The sequence below is a fragment of the Haemorhous mexicanus genome, chromosome 5, assembly GCF_027477595.1.
Source record: "Haemorhous mexicanus isolate bHaeMex1 chromosome 5, bHaeMex1.pri, whole genome shotgun sequence".
NCBI lineage: Eukaryota > Metazoa > Chordata > Aves > Passeriformes > Fringillidae > Haemorhous > Haemorhous mexicanus.
In genome coordinates, this window is record NC_082345.1 from 16,762,118 (window position 1) to 16,784,332 (window position 22,215).

At 38.6% G+C, this 22,215-nt stretch overlaps 1 protein-coding gene across 3 annotated transcripts in view; it reads right to left on the reverse strand.

Annotated features, from left to right (window-relative positions):
• SCUBE1 (signal peptide, CUB domain and EGF like domain containing 1) overlaps positions 1-22,215 on the reverse strand; it is a 190,841-nt gene that overhangs the window by 43,431 nt on the left and 125,195 nt on the right. For all 3 annotated transcript variants that reach the window (XM_059846144.1, XM_059846142.1, XM_059846141.1), the window contains one exon: positions 2,807-2,929. In XM_059846144.1, coding sequence (XP_059702127.1) covers positions 2,807-2,929 — 123 coding nt within the window. The remainder of the gene's footprint in view (positions 1-2,806; positions 2,930-22,215) is intronic.

Consider the following 22,215-nt stretch of genomic DNA (forward strand, 5'->3'; position numbering starts at 1 on the left):
GCAGGGGCAGATTTACCAAAATTGGAGATTTGTTCTCTGGGCAGTCCAGGCATTTATATGCATGATCTTAAGCAAGCTGCTATATATGGCTTCACCCTTCCTGCCTAAAAAGTGAAAGACAAATACTTTCATCTTCACAGAGAGCATGAATGTGGAGAAGGCACTTGGTATGACCGGGGTGGGAGCTCTGCAAATAACCAGAACAAAGTCTATGACTGATACAATTTCCCTGTAATCTCAAAGACAGCTCTGAGGTCTACAATGAAAGGACATGAAGGACATTAAGTGAGGTGGAACAACTTCAGAATTTCACTGGGAATAGGAAGGAACATTTAATATTGAAATGTGTAGAATTGCCTTGTGCCGATATTAATGATGAAAATGTTTGGAGATTAATGCTCTGTATACTGGGGAGGCCACCTGAACTAAACAGGACCCAGTCCCAAACAAGGCAGACTTCTAAGGCCCTAAATAGTGTTTTGTAAACATGTTGATTAGTAACTGAAAGAAATCTTTATTTAAAAAAAATGAAAACCAGAAGAGAAGGGCAATGTTGACAGAAAGATCATAAATCATGGAAACTCTATTATGAATCAAAACCACAGATGTAACATGAACAACAGCAACCTTTATAAACAGAAATTAGGCTGTTCTGTTTCACTCTTTGGAAAGGCTAATATGCCTAAAATAAATTTCCCTGAATCTCTCATTAATGTTTTACGGTCAGCATTGACCAGCTGTTACAAAAAACCAAAATGTGGATGATTTATATCCCAGAAGAGTCACTAACCCCAAACCACATTTTCCTGATGGAGCTGACATTAAGAACTATAACCACTTCCCTTGACTATATTCTTCTCGCAGGGGAAGAAGCAAAGTGCAGGTGATTCACACATCAGCAGTTTCTTGCTCTGCATTCACTTTCCTTCTCTATTAGCAGGCTAATACTGACTGCATGAGTCACCAATTATCACCTTCAGCACCAGACAGGAACTAAATTAAGACAGTGATCTCTCCACAAAGCAGGCATCACACCATGTTTGCTGGGGCCAAATACTTTAGACTTTAAACAGGAAATGACTTTGTCCTCCCCATTTTATGTCATGAAGAATCAGAGTTTCTGGGATGAAGGAACTTGTCCAGCCCAAAAACTCTCTGGACTTGCACTAATCTATCTCTTACAGCAACAGATAAGCTACAGTTTATCAATCAGTGTATCAGGTAGAGGCAAGATGGATTGCCTGCCCTTCCTCAGTGACAATGGGAAAAGCAGGATGCCCAGACCATGGTTATACTTCCATGTCTGATCACACGAGGGGGAGAAGATCAGCTCCTGCTTTAGTCCTTGTATGTTATATATTGTTAATGTTGGCTCTCTCATTCTGGAGCTCTGGCACGTGAAGAAACAAAACTTGCTTGAATAGCATTTACAGAGCTGCTTCTAGATTCTCACTATCATCACAGAAACCTGATTATTTACAGGGAGCTTTTACAGCCTACTATTAATCCTCTGCATAATGAACAAATAAATTCTGCACCAGCTCTGGCCTAACTTTTCTTGAATTTTTCCCTGGTGTCATAACCATTAGTTCAATGGTGAAACCTCTGACTGATACCACAGTGAAAGCATGTCATCACACATGAAACTCATGAACAAGATCTTTCCAGCCATCTCTAAATACACCATGAAGGGAACGTTTCTTTTTAATATTCTTTCCCTGTTTTTAGCAGGTAAATCGAAACCTGGCAACTTCCACATGTCTGACACAATCCTACAGTGTTATTTCTGCTGAATCATGTGGCATGAACTGTGCTAATCTCAGCTCTTCCCATCCTGTCCAGCTTAAAACCAACCTTTCACTAACTCCTTTGTGCCTAATCACACAGTCAGGGTGGAGGTGGCTTCTCAAATGATGGATGGAAGTACCAATGAGAAGCAATGGAAAAATTCTGAATGGCACATATATATTCAGATCGTGGTTTCTCCTTTGTGGATAAACAAAAAAGATCTAAAATACTAATGCTGTTTTGGACTTCATAACTTTTACTTATTCAAAACTCATGCAAATAATCATGTATTAATAAAATGGCATTTTCTGCACAAAAATTTAATTGAATACATCATCCTTCCTTTTCTTTATCTGTTGATGCATCTTTCTAGCCTTCTCTATGAGTTTTTTAAAAAGTAAAGCTACAGAGTTTAAATGTCATTTCTCCAAAGGTACATGGTCAGTACTTGGAAATGGTTATGCATCTAATTAGTCACAGAATACATAACATCAGATGACCTAGGTAACAAATCATGACATGCACAGCAAATGATATAAACCATGCTTCATTTGAATTCCCACAAAATGCCACCATTATCCCTTCATAAATAGTTTCTCTCAGGCAAAGGTGAGCTCACAAATTCAACTATTTTTTTTAGTTCAAACTTGTAAATGCTGAATTACAGTCTCTGAATGACTCTGGTCTAAATAAGTTAAGCCTCTGTCCCATTCAGATCATAGCAAATGAGAAGATTTGAACATAAGACTCTCTGCCTGAGGCTATTCCACTACATCACTTGGATTTTTACACTTCAACAGGACACTGGCATTCCTACTACTAAAAACACTGAAACAAGACATTTCTTCTAATCCCACCCCAGAAAACAGAAATCTCACAGGTGTTTTCTAACCTTACTTCCTACGACAGAGCAATTAAAATGTGCAGTACAAATAACTTAAGTATGAAAACAACAACAAAAAAATCCACTGGAAATAACATTCTCATTATGTGAAGAGTAAGGTTAATGAGCTATTACCTTGACAGGTCCTTTCATCTGTGAGCAGTTTATAGCCTTTCTGGCAGCTGCACTCAAAGCTGCCAACTGTGTTTCGGCAGAAATGGTCACAGCCACCATTGTTTACCAAACACTCATCAATATCTGCAAAGAATGAACATCAAAGATTTAGTTCATGGTAGCAAAAATTTAATTTGTGACAGCAATTCAGTTGTTCACGGCAGGAATACAGGAATACTCAGATCCCCAAGGAGGCTGCTGCCCCTGTCAGGAACCAGGCTGATCAGATGTGTCCCTTCCCAGACCTATCTCACAAGGCTTACAAGGAGAGCTATGGGCCGAGCTGTTCAGGAGATAAAGGTGTTTCTCTCAGAACTGGAACCAACAGATGACCCAAGCTGAGGTACTCTGGTGTTAAGGAACATTCAGGGTAGCTTCTCTCTAGGTGGAGTGCTCTGCCTGACAGCAGATTTCAACCTGGGAAGGATGTGAATCATTTTACCTTGTATAGAAACTAACAAAACATAAGAAAACACAAAAAAATTGAAGAAATAACAAAGGTGAAAAGACACTTGAATTCTGAAGAAATACTTCCATCATCCTTACACAAACAAATGCAAGGATACATTTTCTCAGAATGAGCATTATATGTTATTTCACTCATTATTCAGTGACACAGTGACATAGAGTGTCACCCATTTTCATGTATCAAACTTTTCTCACTTGGTGTAGCAGAAAAGGAACTAACTCTGAGCGCACGTGAAATGTTGCTTCTTTAGTTATTCTGAAGACAGAACACCTATTGCCATTACTTGAAAGCCATATATATATATATATATATATATATACACACACACACACACACAGAGTATGAAGGACAGATCAATGGCTCTTACTTCAAATAGTGATTATGAAGTGGACTGATGAACTTGATAAGACCTCTGTTCTGAATTTCATACTGATGATTCTACTTCCCACTCCTTTTAAGTTCTCCCAAAGGTTATGAAGATCTGGAATGACCAATCCCTTTTCCAATGCATAAAAGGTTGCGAAGAAAGTATATAACAGGCCACAAAACATCATTTGAAATACAGGGTATATTTCCATCCTCCCCTAATTATAAAACCATAGATCTATGTTTATTTGAAAAAGGGGGAAAAAAAGTACTTTAATTATTTTTCAGGAGAAGAACAGGGCTAAAAAATAGGTCTTTTTATGAATGCATACATTGAAGAAGTAATATGACATTGAGCCTTGGCTTCCCACATCTGGAACTGAACACAAGATCTTTCAAGGAACTAAATGGATAGCAATGTTTCCTTTTGAAAAGCTTCTTGCTATAAGATCTTTGACACTTTGAGGTAACAGCTGGCCATTTAAAGAGCAAATCTTGCAAAATGCAAATCTAGATGCCAAAAGGTCTAAGAAAATGGGAATTTATCAAAACCAGCAAGATGATGGTGAATGAAGGGCATGCTTTAAAAATTATTTGAATTCAGTAGGATTCTTAGTGAAAATAATTCATTAATTTTTGGAAACATGATTCCAACATGGGAACGAGGCATGGTGCTTACCACATTTCTGCATGTAAAATATTACAGCAGCAAGAGGAGTGAGGTGGTAAATCTAAAAAATTGAACAGCTGAGAGGGGAATTCAGCCTTCATTTCTAAAGAGAACTTTGTTGCACACACATTGACAGAAATATGTCCAGGGCTCAAATAAGCAAGAACAATGTATATTGTTATAAAGGTTTTCTTATGAGTTGCACTTAAGGCAAGGAGATGGGAAATTTGTTCTCAGACCCTCTGAACTAATACTGCTGCTTATTACTTTTGCATCTGGTTCTGCAGAGGAGTGGCTTTTGCATTCAACCCAATTAAAAGGATGAGGGTAAATTGCAGGTGGCAGCTGTGGAACACCCTGAGTGCTTTGTGCAAAACCAGCTCAAATCTTTGTGTCTTGGGTAACAAAGTTCTCAAGGTGCCCAAAATCAGGAGTCCGTTTGTTGTCTGTGGTGCTCCAGTTCTGGCATTTGGCTGGCCAACAACAGATAACCCTGGGATCCCAACCTGATAGATCTGGTGAAGAACACACTGAGAGTCTCCTCTTCATAACACCAGGAGACTGGAGGCAGCAACCCTTTTGGTTTCAGCTGTGATCATCTGCACAGGTCAAGACTGGCAGTGAAAAGACTAGAATTTTTGGCCCAATTCCTGCAGCCTGGCATTTCCTTTTGTAGAAGTGGTTCCTCCCAGCTCCCTAATGTGCAACTGGATTGTGGTGTGGGCATTAGGATGGATTACCACAAAAGTCCCATCCTTTAGCAGAGCACAGGTGTACCTAACTACAGTTTAGCATGCCCTGACAAAACTGTAGGACAAATGGAATTGTGAATTAAGACTACTAATACATTATGCATCATAAACACACAGAACAGTCATCCATCATGAAGAAAGTATCTTTTACTCGTGGTAAGAACAACATGACCTTTGGGCCACTCTGATGCCTGAGACTGCTTGAAGTAGAAATTACTTGCAGCCTGTCAAACACCATTCTGGAGTAACGACTGATGTTTTAAATGACGGCCCCTGGATTTCACATGTTAAATTCCAAATTCCAGTCTCTTTTCTGTGTCTCTCATGACCATAAAGGGCAAAAATGAAACCCTGTTGGCATCAGAGTGCAGATTTTAGGCTGTTAATAACTGTAATTTCACTGACAATGCACCATATTAGCTTTACACCAGCAATTCTTTGGAATAATTCTGAAGCAGGATCTCAGTAAAACAAGTGAGAGTCCACAGGAAAAGAAAGTATTTATTCCTTTCTTCTAACTGGAAAACATGACATGACCTTTTGAAACAGGGACCATCAAAACAGAATAGAGGTCAAAACTGTTAGCTGCAAAAAACATTCTAAATAATATAAACAGCGCCAATGTCTCTGCTTTCACTGTATTTCTTTCCATGGTCATAGCGAGACTGACAAGGCATGTAAAAATTATTTCACTCTGTGGAGAGCAGCACATTGCTGCATTTCACTTGGAAGAGAGCAGTATCCAACTATATGTATCATGTCTAAATGGTTCAGAGAAATAGCAAAAAGTCTGTATCCCCACTATTTTTCTTTCCTCGGTCATAAATAATTTGTGTTATGAGAAAATAAATTATGCCACTGCATGAGAAGGTGAGGCCAAATTTATATCTAAACTCACTGGTGCTCAACTTTGTCAAGTGCCTCTGAACTTCATAGAAGGTAAGTGTCTGCCTGTCATATTGGGCAAAAATACACAGTGGAAACCCATTGTGGTGTCTCTACCAGCTTCGACATTATTTAGTCAAATATTCCCCTTCTAATATTGGACTGTCTGTGGAGCAGCCATAAACCTGCTGTCTTTAAACAGTTCTCAAGTGGCTCCTTGAGATGCAGGTTGCAGAAAAATAGCTCCAACTTCCCTCAGGCTCTGCTCCCCTTTATCCTCAGAAATGCAGAAGAATGTAAAGAACTGTAGTTCCTCTGTGGGAGTTGTACATAAAATGCCCTGATGATACTGTGAGAGTCCTTTCAGACCGGGAGGTCTGATGGGCTCTCAGTGTGTTGGCAATAGACCTCAAGGGATTTCTCCCAGTGCAGTGAGTCAATATTGTTAAAAAATACCTTGCTTATACAAGCTGATGATCTGCTACAAAATACCAAAATGGGACACATGCAGATATGAAAATACAGGCCAGTACTGAGAAATCACAGAAGAAATGAAAATTACGGTCAAAACTGTCAGGTGAAGGTATGGTGTAACAAGCAACTCAGCACTCAAGCCTCCTGTTAGCTCTGAAAATGGTTCATTCAATTCCCAATCAATTAAATACAAACAATAGCAAAGATAAGATTTGCAACAAGGAAGCTAACACCTTCTTTAAAGTTGTAATATTTGAAGGAAAAAACCCCAACTGCAAATATTTGTCTGGAGATGGAGCTCAGCAACACCATCACAAAAGCTCTGTGTCTATGTGAACCCAGGAATGAATCCTGGGTTTGTAAAAAATACCCAAAAAACAACAACAACAACAACAAAATATATACTATAGTATAATTATTATAATAAGTATATTAATCTATAATAATAGATTCTTCTATTTTTTCTGAGGATCTCAAAATGTGAGGGAGGCAGTGGAATCAGTTTTAAATAAAAGTATAGAAACTCAGATGCTTTGTGCTAAGTTGCATAGCTACAATTTGACTCGGCTAAGCAAGCAGACTGTTATTTTTCTTTTCATGATCTTGTGAAGATTAATGGGAATGCCTGCTCCTGTTCTACTTGCACCTTTCTTAAGCTCTGCTCAATGCAGTTCATGTTTAGAAGAAGCTGGTTCTGAACAGGGTGCATGTATGCACTTGTGTGTGCACATATAAACCCACAGAGATTTGCCTCACTGCATACAGGTCAGGGAACAAATTAAAAAGTAGGAATTTTAGGTAACTTAGAACTTAACATTTCACATAAGCTGCTTAAAGGCAACTGAAAGGGTAATCAACATGCAATCTTCACTTAGCTGCTGAACAATGATGGAGATGGAGATTTCCAGAGCCTCATCACGGGCGGAAGTGAGGATCCCCCTTTCAATGGCTGGACAAATATTTGAACTGATTGTGACTGTCTAATCCTTTGCAGATTTAAAATGCTACCTAGCTCCAGGAAAAGAATATACTCCCAGATCAACCTAAAACAATTACTGAAATTTCATCAGCTTCTTGTTTTTAATAATGAAAGCCAGCGGAATTAGTAATGCTATTACCATTTTCTGCAAGGTGGGCTGGTTTGCTAGTTCTTTTTGTTCCCTGATTTCCTAATTTTCCCTTGCTTTTCTTCACTAGCTCTTCCTCATGGTTTTACAAATCACCGCAGTCCCCTAAAAATTGGAACTAGTGTTGCCTTGTTGACACAGATATTAATTCCCTGCTGCACACAGACCACAAAGTATAAAGCAGCCATATAACTTTTTAACCCCATGCTGGAGGTAGGGAAATAGAGGAACAGAAAAAATAACTAACTCATACATACTTGAATCCAATTTCAGTGTACAACTTAGCAGGTTACTTTGGGGTGCCAATCAGCACAGGCTTGCACAAAACACCTTGCACTGCATGCTGTTCTATGTTACAAATACTACAGAGCCACCAATGCTCAGATTGAAATTGTTTTGATTTTTGCACTACCACTTCTCAATAAAACTCAGATTAACATAAGCAGAAGCTACCAGGCTCCACTTGCAATACTCTAAATGTAATATTGCATAGCATGTTAAGTAATGCATGCCAGGGATATCTCATTAAGGTAGAAAGATAATTTCATATCCCCAGATTCATTGGATCAGCGCCACTATGAGAAAATTGAAATCAAAGTAGAACACAGGCTCTGCTGTTCCATCCAGAAGCATCAAGCCAGCTGTTGTGGGGTTAGTTTCCAGGGAGTTGGAAGTCCTAGTTCCAGTTTTACAATGGATTTATCCAACATTTGGGCAAGGTGTAACACTTCTCTGCTTTACTTCACTTGTAAAATTGAGGATTGGTAATTATCACTTGGTATTTTCAGGACCAATACTTTCAAATGCACTATTATGGAACAAGGTGTTATGAATCCAAATCATTTGCTGTCAAAATTTTTAAGTCAAATTACAGTTGTTTTAAATGTTTGGTCTGGGCTTCAGAATGGTTTGATCCAGCAGCAGGTTCCTTGCTAGTAGTGCTTTGCACTGGAAGATTTTGTGGCTGTCTGAAGGACTGTTAGGGCCACGTTTACTTTAGGAGGTACAATTTCTGTTCCACCACTCCGTCTGAAACTGCACAGTTCATTGCCTCTTGCATGTTTAAGGGAGGAATAATTCTATTTATGCAGTACCTTCCACTTGAGGATTACAAAGGACAGCAGCTATTTTCTTCATTACCTTAAACCTACACAACACTTCTGCAGGAGAGATACATTTAATTAATTCTTCTTTAACAAATGTGAAACTGAGGCAGGCAGGATAGTGTGCAACATGCCTGCATCAGATAGCTACAAAATGAAATAAAGCATATATTATAGCACCTCTAATTTGAGTTCTGTGCTTCAACAACATCCTCATTTTCCCTCCCACAGTGCTAATTAACTGTAAAGTATGATAGTCATTACTGAACTGAAGTTCCACTAAGTAGCAAATGAAGATTCTCTGTTTAATTAGCTTTATAGCTGGGTTGTGAAACACGGCATTTTCCTAATTAACAGGATTAAATCTAGACTGGGCAGACAGGAATGAATGTAATTAAAATTTAATCTTCCTCATCCCAAAAACAGGCTGCCCACAAAATAGAGAGCTTTGTGTAAATGCTCTTCGAGCATGGAAAGGTTGAGGCAGGTTTCAACACATTTCCCTCATGTCACTTTCTCAATTTTCACCTGTTATCTTTGCAATTTCACGAAGAAACCTGTCTTCCAACACAGATGGTAATCTGTCACATATGGATTTAGGTGTCAGCTATTCTCCTCCAGGACATATCCACTCTGACATTATCCACCAGCCAATCAATAAAAGAGTCTGCCAGGCTGCCAAGAGATCAATCACCTTGTAAAACAAACATTATGTCCTATTATTTTCTTATTGTAGTTAATTACATTTATAAAACACAAAAACCTTCACAGGTGAAAAACTCAGAAATGCTGTCATAATAGGTTAGGCCCAGATTTCTCATTTGTAAAGGGGAAGGGATTTACTAAATCTAATGTGAAAAGAAGGGATTTTCATTTAAATTTTTTGCTGAACACTGAATTCTTTTCTAACCTTAAAAACATGTTAGTGCAATGCTATGAAGCCAAACAGCGCAAGCTGAGGCTGACACCAGAATGTGAAGGGAACTGGAGACATAAAGATACAGACTGATAGTCTTTTCAGTGTCTAGGCTGAGCTAAGTGTTAAAACTACTCCTCCTCCCAAGTGCCCCCCTGCCAGAATCAAAGATAAACCTCACAGGAATCCCAGGAAATAAAACTGCTTTTCCTCCTCCTGTAACATTTTATCAATCAAAATGCTTTCGTCAATCAAAATGGTCTTTATAAAACATTGGAGAGGGAGAAATAAATGTGCTGCTCAATCTCCCATGTGTACTTGGGGACACCAAAGAATGTGTCTCTGTTTTTTACAGAGCATGTGGAAAGTACAGGTCATCAGATTCTGGGAAACTCGGCTGTACCTGTGGCCACGTGGGTAAGTACAGGAAGATCTGGAGGCTGTGGGTAAAACAGTGAGAGAGAACTGTGCAAACACATTGGGCTGACTGCTTCCTCCCTTAATTATTCACACAGCCACTACCACCAGAATAATTCCATGTGCAATGTAATTATTCACACAGCCACACCAGCAGAATAACTCTATGTGTAATGTTTATGCAGCGGGAGCAGAGGCAGAACTAAATGGGTTGCTGCAAGTTAATAACAAAAGAGTTAATCCAGTGTTTCTTAAGGAGTAAATAAGACAGAACTATGGGGCTGACATCCCTGGCCATTTTCTCTGCGCTAGGTGCCACTAAAAACAAGGCCGGGCTTTTACTGTATTTAATTTTTCAATATGGTCTGAATGAAGAGCAAAGGGGCAAGTGAGATAACTGCACTATTGGACCAAGATACAAGAAACCCTAGGTTTAGTGTATGAACTCAATTTACATTTACCCATGGTTGTTTTCATTTACCCCCTTGGAATTATTAACTGCTCAGGAAAGTTCTGTGCTTATTTCCAAGAATCCCAGTTTGCTTCTTGAAAAGCAAGTTTGTTTAATTAAATGAGATTGGTATTAAGGGCAGTTAAAGGCACTGATGTTCTCTCTAAAATCCCAGTGAAACTGTGCTAACTTTCCTGGGATAAAGCTACTCCTTCTGAAAGGGGCACTTGAATACAATTAGTCCATGATAATTTAAATAGCTCTTAGTGAATCAAAGAAATTTGGATGCTGACCAAAAATTAATTCTCCAAAAGTTTTTGAAGACACTACTTCAAGCAGCCAGGGATCTGCTCTGTACCAGGGAAGACAGAGGCATCACTGAGAGCAGGATCTAGTCATATTAAGGAAAGAAAAACTGTATTTTATAATGAAAAAGGCAATGATAAAAGAATGAAAAAAATGCTTTAAGTTTTGAATGTTGGAAATTATGATCATGTGAGTACTCAGCTCCCAAGTAACAGAAAGCACAGGACACTTTTCCTTAATATACCATGGTTGCTGATCCTCAGGGGGCTTTATATTGTTGAATAAATGCAAGGTCTTTTCAACAACTGAAATGCAAAATATGACCCTCTGAAGCATTAATTTAAAGGATTTGGCATTTTCAAAGGCGAGGTTCATGAAGACAAATAACAACTGCAAGTTTCTAGGGAACAGGGATATTGCCTAGTCATGAAAAAAACCTTAACTTAGTACACATTAATTCATTTTGTGGGGCTAGATGGAACCCTTGGGAGGGAATGAGACAGAATGATTTACATGGCAGCTGACCCAAGTCTGCAATTTTTAAATGGAATATAATTTGTTATATTATATTTGTCTGTCATGAACAACTCTACACCAGACAAATGAATTGTATCTCTTTAAACCAGAAAAAACCCAAACCCAAACCCCAGCTGAAAACCTAAAAGGCAATTCCCTTAAAAATAGGGAAGGGGCAGTGAAAGTTTCACACATATTCTGGATTAGATATATTTGCAGCAGCAGTTAGAAGGAATTTTGCTCTCCATTGTCTCATTTTTTCATTCCATTTTCTTCTTTCTGACAAATTTCAACTGTGTTGATGTCTAAAATTTGCATTTCTTTTTTTCCAATAAAAATAATGGGCTTATAATTTGATTTTTCATCACTGAGGTCTGAAACTTCAACTTGTCTCTTGGAAAGTCTGAATCAATTATGTGTCTAAATCAGTCACATACATACTCCTCATTGTGTGTCCAATTGCTCGTTTTTCTGATTGCCCCACTAGGCTTCTGACCACTGTCACCACCCACCACCAAGAGTTTTCCATCTTCTTCTCCCTCAAATCCTACTCATTCACTCATTTTCTGCCGGCAACCAGCAACTTTTCCCCCTCTCCAACATCTCTTCCACAATTTATGGTTTTACCATGATCTCTTCTGAGCCTTCCCCTCCGTCCAATACTCTACTACCTCTCTTATCATACAACACCACCTGTTTGCTCTAAAAGAGTGGGGGGAAAAAATAGAAACCTAGTTTTGAGTCACTTCCCAGTCTTAGCAAGTCTAGAAACAGCTGTTTCCAGGGCAGCAGGGCTGGCCCAGATGGTTGTGGTTCTCTCTCTGGATATGACACAGAGCTTTCTAATGAGCTGCTACAGCTGCCTGCTGGATGCTGCTCTGTTTTCCTCACACTGGATTGATCCTGTATGTTCTTTGTCTTGAGACCTGGACAACATTGATGTAATAGCCTAAAATGACTGCAGCCTCAGCAAAAAGGCCTTAATGTCTGCTTCTTTAATCCACATTTAGGTAGTTATTTTGAAAATGCTTTTGTAGCTACTGCGGAACTCCTGCTCTCATCCAATTTGTGAGTCTTATCCACCTCTTCTAAAACAAGTATCTCTTCTGATAAGTTGAACTTGATTATAGTTCTCCCATTGGTTACTCAGTTTCCCCTCTCTCAGTCCTGATGTTTCTGATGGTTTATTTTGGACACAGATAGTCTCACATCTCGCTTAGAGTTATATCAAACAAAAATAACCTCAAAACTGCCTCTGTATTTGAATATTCCCTTTTGGCTTTAGTCTTTCATTTGTCATTCCTAGCAAATAAATTCCCTTCGTGTATTCTTCTCCCACCAACTACAAGCCTACCTGTTATCTCTGCAGCATGCATGTGGTTGATTCGTGTGCCAAAAACTTCCCTGTAGAGGCATTTAGTGGGTCCAATTATATGACTAGTCTCAGGGCTTCCCTAAAGTCTCTGTTCTGAAAATCTTGCCAGTACTCAAGCCCTGAATAGGACCACTGTTTTCATTATAAAATTCCTAATTTTCCTCTCATTTAATGTTGCTTTTGTTACCTTTTTTTGGTTGGGCAGACACACCTATTGTTTCACAGAATGAAATCGCCCACTGGCTGCCTTCGATTACTTGTTTATCACAAATGCCTCTATTTTTTTAATCATATGGTTTTGTCACTTAAAGAGGAGTACTAGGAAGGGGAAGAGACAGGGTGATCCAGCTGCTGCAACATTTAAAAAAAAGAAACCTGTTGGTTTCTGTAAATAAGTTGAGCAGTTTGGGACTCACACTAATATGCCTTTACCAAGAATGCTTCCTGCTTGCTTCCTGAAAATGGCATGTAATCTCAAAACCCTTTAACTGTGCAGAATACTGGATAATGGTCAGAACTGGTTTGTTAGAAGGCAATTTAAGGAAGTTTGGCTATTTTAATGGAACATTTAATTACACATTTAATCTGTGCACCACACATATATAGAAAACTATTATTTTAAATTAATGGTTTTGTTCCTCTTAAAAACACTAATTTAACTACTGCAGAACCCACATTTTCACTACTGTCATTCTTGATCTCAGCCTCATGTTAATGAATTAATTTAGGCACTGACTTCTCATGCAAGGCAAAGTTAGCCCTCTGTCCATGCAAAGACATAAGAGTTTTTTGTATTTATTTTTTTCCTTGTCTTTTGGATAAAAGACAGACCTCAGCCACAAGATTTGTATTTGCCTCATGATCAGCATGGAGAGGGCAAAGGTATGTTTTGTTCTGATATGTAGCTGTAGTGGCTTGTGATTACACCTGATCTATTTTTTGATAGCTCTTCGCTTGCAGGTACAGAGAAGCAAACTCAAACAGGGCTTTTTTTTGAACACACACTTATTTCTAGTGGCAAACACTGGGAGGGTAAGCAGCTCTAACTTGAAAGCAGAGTTGTGTATGGAATCTGATAGAAGTAGAGTTGCTTATAACGAATTATTGAAACTAAATCTTGATTTGATTATTGGGAAGTTTATTCTTGGCTGAAATTGATGAGGAGTAGGGAGAAAGACATCTGGGGGGGGCAGGAATGGCTCAGAATGAACAACTTCAGTAAACACATAAGGGTTGCTAAAAGACAACACATACTTTAATAGCTAACTTCTAAACCTCTACGCCCTGACTTCAGACAGCTTGTGGACTGGCTTTGACAAAATCATTTGATAAAATCATTTGGCTTTGGCCTGCCACTGAAAAAAATCAAGGTACTCTGATTCCCCTGGAGAAGGATGTTTTTCAGAGGGAGGAACACTGAAGAAAACCAGAGAGGGACTGAGAATTTGTCCTGCACTGACTTCCACATCTGAATGGACAACACAGGCCTCTTAGCACCACTATATTCACACTTTTTCTTATATTTTGTTTCTATTATTGAGCTCAAGGAGGGGCACAGTGTTCCTTGTTTGACTCTGAGGGGAAGTGGAAAGGCTAACCCAGTTCAGTGATATTGTCAAGGCAAGTAAAATGGGTACCCCACAGGTTGGGATTAAACTCTCTCCATGTCCTTAGGAGCATGTTATTGCAGTAAGAGATGAGTTCAGAGGGTGCCAGCTGTCCCATATTATTTCCCAATGCACACCTCCTTAAGCTTGTACAAATAGGAGGTAGATGAACCATATGATGTAAGATGTCTAATCCCATCAGGAATTACCAAAGGCTGTGCTTATTTTCCCTTGGGATCACATATTCTTCAGACTATTTTCTAGAACACAGTTCACTAAGGGATTCCTGAGAGAAGTAAAAGGTGTGAGGTGCAAAATCAAATTTCATGCCCCTGAGGGCTGATGCACAGGAGAGGGGATGGGGAATCTACTTGGGTATCCACAGTGGGGACATTGGTGGCCTTGGGGATCAAACGAAGAGGCACAAAAAGTGGAGTCTACACAAAGGCCTGAGGATAACAACCTCTGTTCTAAAACCTGAAACAGCAAATTTCAGTGCCTTTCCTACTGAGGTTCTTGACTTGAAATCCCATGAACATTACACTTTCTGAAATGTCTGAGAAATTTTCCCTTAAAAAGCCAGAAGTGTATCGACTCATTACCCTAAAACATTCGTACTACTTACCACTCCCAAGGATCATGGGTAAAGTGGTTTATGTGCTCAGGTCAGCTTCTTCATAGAGAGTCTAAGCACTAAGTGTATTTCAATATTGTTCCACTTGCAGAGTTGGGCATTTTTTTCTCCAGCAGAGTAAGTTAAAGTATGCTGAGAGTAATCCTGTCTTTCCCCTAGGTACTCTTGACAGACTCCAAGCAACGTGCACACTCTGGGATATCCCAGAGTGATTCAGCCCAGATACCTTCATTTATGTGCAGCAAGCAGAAAGATGCTACTCATCAGCTCAAAGGAAAAGCTGCCCTCACTCTTTCCTTGTCACTGCACCTTTGACTAAGATAAGGCTAAAGGACCATCTCCTAAATGCTCCTTTCCAAACCAAACTATGAATCCAAGGCACTATATCAATAGAATGTTACAAAATTGAATGTTCTGTACACCACATTTCTCTGGCATGAAGCACTGACATGAACCAGAGTCAAATGTAAAAACTACAATCACTCTATTAACTACCTAAATTTTCTTAAAGATAAGACATGCAAGTAGATGACCATGGTGCAATGATCAAAGAAAATGTAATCAGAAGAAAAGGGAATAAGACAAGCAGGTCTCTGCCCTTTCTGGCTTTGCCAGTCATCCTCTTCAAAAACCCACTGCTGCTTATAATTCTGAAGCTGACATTTATGTTGACATTTGCTGGTACCACAGCACTCTGACTGCAGAGGAGGTGATGACTGCAGCTGCTTCTTTCATCTGAGTTCATTCTTTCACAACACTTGCTTTTTTTTTTTTTTTTTTTTTTTTTTTTTTGAGAAAGCACTGGAAAATGGTAACGGCTTGTTATGGCTAATGGCTCATAATGCTTATGTTCCTCAAAAACCCTATGTGTCTGTGTGTCTGTGTGGATGGAGCTGAACTGACCTCTTCACATGTGTTAAAAAAAAATTCATGTTGCTAGAGAAAGGTGAACTGGGAAAAGCTCTCTTTGTAAGCCTGAGGACCTGCTCTAAGACCACTTATACTCCTTGCACTGCGTGGAGCATCACAGATATTACACACACTGCTCATGGGAGGCGCATAGAAAGAAGCTGTGGATTCAAAGCAGGAGTAGTTAGACAGCTATGAACAGATTTGCCTCTAAATGTTAAAGTTTAAACTCTTCATGAGATAATTTAAATTCCTTTCCACTTAAAATGGTGATGTATGTGCATGAATTCAACCAAGGAAAGCTTTGTATTTGGGTGACTACTTTCAATGAGATCACTTTACAACTAAGAGGGGAAAAAGTTCATTCACATGAAATCATTTGGACCTGTCTTGTGCTTTTCTTTTAGGTCAGATCCATTTTAGTTGAGAAGGCCTGTTCCAAACTTAACAGTCTTGACTCTACAGGCATCGAGACCCCTATTGTTGTGAGAAGTGTGGTCATATAAGCCATGAAAGTTTCAGCTGCCTTAGTGTAAACTTGCACTGGGGTATACTTTACTGTCTGATTTTTACTAACGTGTAAAAAACCCATCAAATTGATCAGGGATATTAATAAAAAAAAACTTGAGAATCTCAAAGGTGCTCTGAAAGCAAAACCATTGCATTAAGGCAACAAATGAAAAAAAAAATAGTACTCTGAAATTTACCTAATCAATTACAGTGAAATAAAGGTATTATCATAATTCAGGCAAGCTAATAGTGGATGCATGAGATTAACACCTATATCTTACTACTAATAAACAGCAAAAATAACCTGTGCTCTGTCTGGTGTACTTTTTTTAAAAAAAAGAGGAAACATTTTCAGTTTCATATGAATTGATTGGGACTGACAAGATGTAATTCTAAGTGCTCTAGTCAATTTAATCCAATTTAGAGAAAAAAGCACTGAAACAAATTTTAAGTAATTTCGATTAATGGAAGTATGGAGGAAATAATAACTGTTCACAGATACTCTGTAGCCAGGAAATGAAGCCAAATTGGCCAGCTAAACTCTTCCCTGTGAGCTTTTCACTTAGTGTTAGTGTGTTCTGAATGAAAAGAGAAGAGAGCCTTCAGCATCTGAGTCATAATCTTATACCAAACTGATGTCAAGCATTAATTTAAAGCATTTAATTTAATGAAACCTTTCAGTTCATATTTAACAAAACATGACATACTTTATTTCATTGGAACTGATTCTCTAAAAAAAGTCTTTTCTCATGGAAAAAATTCCATTTTCAAAATTTAATTCACCTTCAGGGTTTCATTTTTGTTTACTCAAAACTGATTTAAAAAGCATTTTCCTGCTGTAATAGGCTGCAATTAAGCAAGATAAGAAAAATGTAATTACTATATCAAGCTAGCACAGCCAATGCAAAATTTCCCTTTTATTTCAAATCAACTTTGATGCAGTTCTTTGAGATTTTTCATTAGTCTCTGCACTCCTGCTTTTTTTATATTCTTTCTTCTTTTTTTTGCCTTTTCTTTTTTCTTTTTCCTGGATTGCTTAATGATAAAGGAGGTTTTAGAGCTGAGTTACTGGACAGATCATTCACCACTCAGGCATTTCTGATACTCCCACTGCAGCACAGTCAACTATTTAAGTGTGTCAGTGCCACATTTCTTTGCTACATTGGAATGCTGAAGGATGGGGGCCTGTTTCAAGGAGGTGGAGAGCCCACCCCACTGCTGGGTCACCATGACAATGAGACAGCAGGAAGGAGAAATGTTTGCCATGCAGGCACATAACCCCAGCATAACACCGCTCTGGTTAAATATGCCAGAGCACTGAGAAGGGCTGACTGAGCATCACAGAGCCAAGAAAATTCCCCATCTCTAGGTGGGGATGTGGAGGGAACTCTCTGTCTCCTAAACACGTCTGTGAGATCACCTGGGCTTGGCACAGACCTGTTCCTGCACAGGAATTGATCCCGCTGCATTTAGCTGGTGGCACATTATGAACATGTAATACCACATTGCTACTAAACCCCCTGACATTCCAGCCCAGCTGAGTATCCCAAAATCCTGTTGTCAGCTTCCTTTGCCTTAAGGGTGGATCTTCACAAGATGCAGATTAAATGACGAAATATGGATAAAATGATACAAAACAGGAAATCAACAGAACAAAATAACCTACATCTTGCTATTACCAAACATCTATGGGACATGCAAAGTTAGGTAGCACTTTATGGATGTTTGTGGGAAAGTCATAGTTGAGATGTTGCTTTTGCTGAATGACCCTTTGAAATCCAGTTTCTCCTTCTTAAAACTTCCATGTGCTGTGCTGTTTGACTCTAGGAGCTCAGCAAGGGCTGTAGCCTGCACAGTTCCTCTCTGTACCTCTAGGTGCAGAGTGCTGGGAAGTTGCTTTATTCGGGCACGAGAGTGCCTGTGGGCACAGTTTCTTTGCTAAGTACCAGGGCAGAAATGGAGCATATATATCATGCACAAGGTCATACATTTTACACCGTGCTAGAAGCTTGTGGCCCTTCCTCCTGCTCTGATTCTCTTCTTAGAGAAGCCACAAAGGAAAGTCCCTGTCTCTCTCAGACATCATCTTTTGCCATTATTCTCTGTCCTTCTCTACTTAAAGTCCTGGGAGAAGAATTCTCCCTGGCCAAGCTTGTCTCCTGTAGCTGCCCTCCGGAAAATGAGCTCTTTATTACTTGTTTTAGTTTGGCAGAAGGATTTAAACAATCTTCAGTGCTAAATCTAATCTAGTCTGACTTCAGTCCTCTTGAACCCTACAATTCTTTTGCAAATGATCCTCCTTCATTATCAGTCACCCAAGATGTATTTAGTATAATTAAAATGCTGAAATTATGAATCTTCTCACTGAGGGCAGAATGGAGCTGGATCCATGGAAAGGTCACTCAGCAGGAAGGAGGCACGGAAACCAACAAACAAAGGAGATGAGGACCACAGAAGCCCTGATATGCTCAGCACAGAGGATATTAAAAAGTAGAAGGTAATGAGCAATAAGCATCCTGGGCCTCTATGTCTTTTAATCTTCAGTCTCCCTTTCTGTCTGAATTGGCTGAATTCTGTGGGCTAACTTGGTAAGCATTCAAGGAAGTGGCCTACACTTTTTCCTCAGGTGTAGCACAATAACTGACAACACTAAATGAACTGAGCATCAAGCTGGCATCACCCAGTAAGAAATTAAGTAGCATTAATTTGAGGGAGAACATGGAACCCTTTCTGCCTGGAATGTCTCTTTTAGCTGTCAAAAGCCTTCACAGTTTGGCTTATTAAGAGCCAAGCTGACAGAAAAGCTGAAGGGAATAAAGGAGCATCCTCCATTCTGTGCCAAGCCAACTGAGGGAAGACTTGAGTTCAAGACTGACTTTTAAAAGACAGCAAAAGTTTAATGAACTTTTATCCAAGCACCATTAATAAATCTGAAGATCATTCTAACTAGACCACAGACAACACTTTTGCTCTTATTTCACTGCAAGACCAGGTAAGTAATGTATGTAATGGAGAAATCAGAGATTTTTAATCAGAGATTAAAAAGATTTTTCCAGTTTCCAGAAAGCAAAGCAATCCTCCATGACAGTGGACAGTAGTCCTCTTATGTGCTCTGCAGACACCTGTACGTATTCCATGTTAAAATTATTTCCACAACAATTTCCCCCCCAAATTTACTGACATTTGATATAAACCAGACTGTACTCTGCATTAAAAAAGGAGCTTGATTCTTTGAGGAACAACGAACTCTCATTTCTCACTACAGAAGAGGTCAACCTCTTGTAAAACCACTGAAGGCAGGTTCTTTGTATTACTTGGAAGTTGCTCTCCTACACCTTCCATTCTCTGATACTCTGGGAAGAGCCAGGAAAAATATCAGATTTTTAGTCAGGACTCAGTTCTGTACTCTGTGATTTCAATTCCTGCCAGTTTCTATGACAGAACTACAGAATGGGAACTGTGATATTGCAAACAAAGCATAGAACAATTATTTACATTTAAAAGGGTTTCTTTGCCACTTTTTGGCAATCAAGCATGTTTGCATGAACTCTTTTTTAAGAACTTGTCTTTACTTTTTTATGTATACTTCCCTTTTTTCTATACTAAACAATTAATGCAATTCCCAACTACTAAACAAAAACCTGTGGACATTCTGGACAGTAAACTTTTTTCCCTTACATGTCTACACAATGCCTAAAATTGACTAGAGTCCTGACTGTTGAATAGAACCATCTAAATTTTTTTTTTTATTTAGAAAAATAGTATTTCTATTTCGTGAATTAAAAAAAAAATAATTCATTCACTTGTAAAAAAATAAGGAAGAAATGTGTCAGCAGATTTCCATAAACTACCAGTATAGCAAAAGCACATTATTGAGGAAATCACCTACAAGTGAGCTAGAATTACACATTAATAAATCACCCTGCACCCACCTTGCAATACCTCAAATTCAGATGCTTCTTTGAGTCTTATTTAAGTTACTTGAATCTAAGCTTCTACATAATTTCATGTAGTAGCTGCACTATGAAAAATGGCTTAGAGAAGAAGATGCCAAAATGGACTAAAAAAAAAATCACAGACTTTCCAATAAAAACATTATTTTTGGTCAACATTATTTGTTAAATTAAGCCTAAACATATTAATCATTTTGCTCAACCCACAAATGCATTTTTCAGTTAATATATTAATTCTCCTTCCAGTTCCTTTCAGCTTTTCTTACATGCCCTACATCTCTACTTTCCCTTAACAGACAATGGCATATCTTTCTTCTATATTAAGAAACATAACCTTCCTTAAAATGATGTTCTTTGAGAAACCTCACTTGGACATGCTGTGATACTCCATGGACTTGAAAACTGTGCCCAAGAAAGACAGGATGTGACAGCTCCATGATCCTTGAAGATGCTTTAAAGGGCATCCAAGAGATAATCTCTTGCTCTTAGCACACAGATGTAAAATTACAGCTGGAGAAAACAGGGGACTGGGTATATGAGAAACTGGGGGCCAGTTAAATCAAAGAGAGCAAATAGGAAAAAGAAATCCAAGGAGAAAACTTGTGCTGATTGCTCTCTTTTCTTTTCTAGAGAATGCAGAGGAAGGACTAAGTGCACACTGACTTTCTCCTGCCTAGTCTTTTCCAGGCTTTACCTATCAGCAAGAGAAGCCAAGAGGACATTAATGTCACTCCACCAAAAAGTTCACTTCTGCACTCAGGGGATGCAAATCCTACAGATCACTGCCTTTGACTACGGGCTGCCTGCAAAAGCTGTGCAAGAAACTTCACTGGTCAGTTTAAGTGCAGGATCATTTGTACACAGGTTTAAATGCAAAATCACTTCAGCTTCAGGAGACCAGGATCTAGCCCAGAAATCTCACAGTGCAATATGTAAGATAAATTTTATTAATTAACTCAAATTCAAAATGAATATTTTACCATTTTAGGATAAACAGCATTTCCTAAAATCTCAATAAAGGTTAAAAAGAATGGCTTGTTGCTTTATTATACCATCTGTGTTAATTTCCAGTGGCTGCTTACTTTAAGAAAGTAAGAAAGAATCAGCAGCATCATAAAAATACAGATTCTGTTTCTTATATTTTCTACTCATAAATAAGAGGAAAAACAAAATGTGAAAGAGCTTAGAGCTAAGGTATTTGGTTTGAGGATCAGTAGAATATTGCATTTTTCTGTAGGAATAATTATAGTCTTGATTATTAGATAAATATAGTTTCATGTTAGTTCTCTGGCCAAATGTCTAAATTTAGAATTACTCTTTTTATTCATGACACAGTTTCAATAATAAACATTATGATCAAGCCTAGGTGCATGTTACATTATTAAAATGCCTCTTTTAAGCACTTGGTGGAATCACTGTTACTGTTCTGCTATAGCTTAGCTAGTCTGCTGATAAAAATGGTTTATTTTTATGTGGCTTGAACTAAGATGACTGAGTTTTGATGTGTGCTCACTCTTAACTATTAACATTGTGTGCGATGGCAGCTTAAATGTTTTATTTTCAAACGAACAGGCAAAAGGACTGTTATTTCTATAAATACTAACAGGATCATGCCCAAGCACCGGGATTTTTCTGCCTGGAGCAAGAGGAAACCACACATTTTCTGTTTATTTTTGTGGGTTTTACTATTTTAAGTAACATCAAGCCCTGGACTGAGGATATTCTGACATTTCTGGTTAATTTGAAGGAAAAAAAGTCACAATAATTTCTTAGCAAGTTAGGTCAACTTAAGCTAAGTCACTGAGCAATGAAAAATACTCTGTGTGACAAGAATATATGCCATGTCCTCCTGGATCTCCATCTCCAAGTCTTTTACAAAGAAGCTCAAAAGGAATACACAGGAAAGTGGGAAAACGGGAAAATGGTTGAT